Genomic DNA, 3,350 nt, shown 5'->3' on the forward strand with positions numbered 1-3,350 from the left:
ACCACGCCCAGCTAATTTTTGTATTTTTAGTAGAGACAGGGTTTCATCATGTTGGCGAGGCTGGTCTTCAACTCCTGACCTCGAGATTCACCTGCCTTGGCCTCCCAAAGTGCAGGGATTACAAGCGTAAGCCACCGTACCCGGCCTGGAGCTGGTTTCTTATTCTATCTGCAACTCTTTATTTAGTTTTTTGTTTGTTGAAAATTTTTTTGTTCCTTTGAGACAAGGTCTTGCTCTGCAGCCCAAGCTGGAGTACAGTGGTGCAAACATGGCGCACTGCAGCCTTGACCTTCTGGGCTCAAGTGATCCTCTTACCTCAACCTCCCAAGCAGCTGGGACTCCAGGCGTGTGCCACCATGCCCGGCTCCACTGGCAACTCTGCAGTTTCATTTAACATATAGCATCTGCTTCCCCCTACCTCCTTCAGAAATGTGAATGCCTCTGTTGTTCTAGATCCACCAGGCTCCTGAGTCCCTCATCTCCTTTTTGTCTTAGCAGGTTACACATCCATTTGCCTCCCCTCCCTGCTCCTATCTCTCCATCTCCTGTCTTTCCCAGCTCAGCCCAGAAACCAGCATCCCTCTCCTCCCTCCCACAAAGAAGCACACAGCTGTCTTGGTTGGCACCAGTGTTTATTTCAGGAAGCAGGTCTGGAAGACCTGGGTCTGTCCAGTGGAGTCCTGGAGCCTCCAGATTCTCACTTGGCCTTCGGGTTACAGAACTTCCGTCCAGCAAAGACAGCCTTGTCCCCAAGAGCCTCCTCGATCCTAGAATGCAGGCAAAGTCAGGGCTGCTGCCTTCCAACCCAACAGCCTTCAGTACCCCAATGCCCAGGCCCAATGCTCCCACTGTACCTCATGAGTTGGTTGTATTTGGCCAGACGCTCCGAGCGACAGGGGGCGCCAGTCTTGATCTGTCCTGTGCAGAGCCCCACCACAAGATCAGCAATGAATGTGTCCTCAGTCTCCCCAGAGCGGTGGCTCACCATCACTCCCCAGCCATTAGACTGAGCGAGTTTGCACCTGGGTGGGGAGGACATTTGATGAGGACTTCTGGAACCTCCTCGGTGGGAGAGCAGGGGTTGGGTAGGGCCTCTCCTTTCTGAGTAGCAGGCACTCTGCAGGGAGGGCAGTGACTAAGTTCGTTGAGAAGTAGGAGAGGAAAAGACTTCTCATCTTGATTTTGGGCTCTTGAGATGCTGCTGAGAAGAACAGCAGAATCAGAGAGGAATAATGTGGGGTGGGGGTGAGGGTCATGCCAGGGCCACAGTGGCAAAGCTCTTGGAGTCAGGCCAAGGATTAGTCAAAGCCTTGAGGTCAAGGTGTGGGTAGGTCAGGTGCCAGGAGAAGGGTAAACTTGGAATTAGTGAGACTGTAGCTGAACTGAGCAGAGCTGGGGCAGAGGGAGGCTATGGCAAGCCTCAGGGTCAGTAGGCACTCACGCCTGGATCGATTCAGTCACCGAGCCAATCTGGTTGACCTTCAGCAGCAGACAGTTGCAGGCCTTCTTCTCAACGGCCTGGGCAATCCTCTTGGGGTTGGTGACTGTCAGGTCATCCCCCACAATCTGGATGTCCACTCCCGAGAGGAACGAGGTCCAAGTGGCCCAGTCATCCTGGTCAAAGGGGTCCTCGATAGAGACCACAGGGTAGTTCTTGATGAAGCTCTTATACAGCTCTCCGAACTTCTCCCCAGTGATGCGCCGTGCGGGATCATCAGGTGACTTGAAGTCAAGATCGTACTTCCCATTGCGATAGAACTCAGATGCTGCCACATCCATGCCGATCACCACCTTGTCTGGATAACCAGCTGCCTGGATGGCCGTCTTCAGCAGCTCTAGGGCTGGGAGAGGAACAAGACAGGACCTGAGACTCCAGTGCCCCCTTGTCTGCAGCCTCCCCTGCCCGTGTGGAGATCCAGGGGGTCTGCCCTCGGTGGTGCTCAACACTGACCCTCATTGTTCTCCAGGATGTTGGGTGCGAAGCCACCTTCATCACCCACATTGGTGGCATCCTTCCCATACTTGGCCTTGATGACCCCCTTGAGGTGGTGGTAGACCTCAGCACCAATGCGCATGGCTTCCTTGAAGGAGCTGGCCCCCACAGGCAGAATCATGAACTCCTGCATGGCCAGCTTGTTTCCAGCATGGGAGCCCCCGTTGATCACGTTGAAAGCCTGAGATGGGGAGAGGGTGCCTGGATCTGGGCCAGGGCATAAGGGCTCAAAAAGGGATGGGGGCAGGGGGTGTTGGGGTGGAAACCTGGCTTCGCTACTTGTTGGCTCAGTGGTCTAGGATGAGTAATTTTGCTCATGAGCCTCTTTTCTCATTTCTTTTTCTTTTTTTTTCTTGAGACAGAGTCTTGCTCTATTGCCCAGGCTGGAGTTTAGTGGTACTATCTCCGCTCACCACAACCTCCGCCTCCTGGGTTCAAGTGATTCTCCTGCCTCAGCCTCCTGAGTAGCTGTGACTACAGGTGTGCACCACCATGCCCGGCTAATTTTTATATTTTTAGTAGAGACTGGATTTCACTGTGTTGGCCAGGCTGGTCTCAAACTCCTGACCGTGATCCGCCTGCCTCAGCCTTCCAAAGTGCTGGGATTACAGGTGTGAGCCACCGTATCCTGCCTCTCTTTCCTCATTTCTATAAAATGGGGATAGCACCAACTTCCCTGTAGGATCTTTTGCTAAAAATTAGAGAAATTGAATGTAAAGCTCTTAGCATGTGCCTGGTATATAATATCTAACACTTTTATAGCATTTACTACATGCCAGGCACTAACTACTTGACATTTTAGCTCATTTCATTCTCAAAACACCTATATTCATTGGTATCATTATTAACCTCCATTTTACAGATGGAGAAAGGGACACATAGAGCAGTTAAAGAACTTGCCTAAAACCATACAACTAATAACAGGCAGAGCCAGGATTCAAACCCAGCAATCTATCTCTAGAGTCCATGCTCTCAATCTTTCTAGTAACTAACAAGAAATGGTAACATTATTAGTGAGATTAAATTCAAAAGGTTTCCCTTCAGTAAGAGGGCACTGGTTTTAGAAGGGACTCAAGGACCGGGTGTTGGTGGCGCACACCTGTCATCCCAGCACTTTGGGAGGCTGAGGCAGAGGATCACAAGGTCAAGAGATAGAGGCCATCCTGGCCAACATGGTAAAACCCTATCTATACTGAAAATACAAAAATTAGCTGGGCATGGTGGCGTATGCCTGTAGTCCCAACTACCTGGGAGGCTGAGGCAGGAGAACTGCTTGAACCCGGAAGGCAGAGGTTGCAGTGAGCTGAGATTGCACCACTGCACTCGAGCCTGGGGGATAGAGCGAGACTGTCTCAAA

At 51.6% G+C, this 3,350-nt stretch overlaps 1 protein-coding gene across 1 annotated transcript in view; it reads right to left on the minus strand.

Moving 5' to 3' along the window:
• Positions 1-613: 613 nt before the first annotated feature.
• Positions 614-3,350, minus strand: part of ENO3 (enolase 3) — a 5,572-nt gene continuing 2,835 nt past the window's right edge. The window contains exons 4-7 of the mRNA XM_037727240.1: positions 1,952-2,273; positions 1,442-1,841; positions 855-1,022; positions 614-767 (exon numbers count right to left, since the gene is read on the minus strand). Of these exons, the coding sequence (XP_037583168.1) occupies positions 698-767; positions 855-1,022; positions 1,442-1,841; positions 1,952-2,273 (960 nt within the window). The 3' untranslated portion in view covers positions 614-697. The remainder of the gene's footprint in view (positions 768-854; positions 1,023-1,441; positions 1,842-1,951; positions 2,274-3,350) is intronic.

Source organism: Cebus imitator, unplaced genomic scaffold (genome assembly GCF_001604975.1).
Source record: "Cebus imitator isolate Cc_AM_T3 unplaced genomic scaffold, Cebus_imitator-1.0 Scaffold223, whole genome shotgun sequence".
In the NCBI taxonomy this organism is placed as follows: domain Eukaryota; kingdom Metazoa; phylum Chordata; class Mammalia; order Primates; family Cebidae; genus Cebus; species Cebus imitator.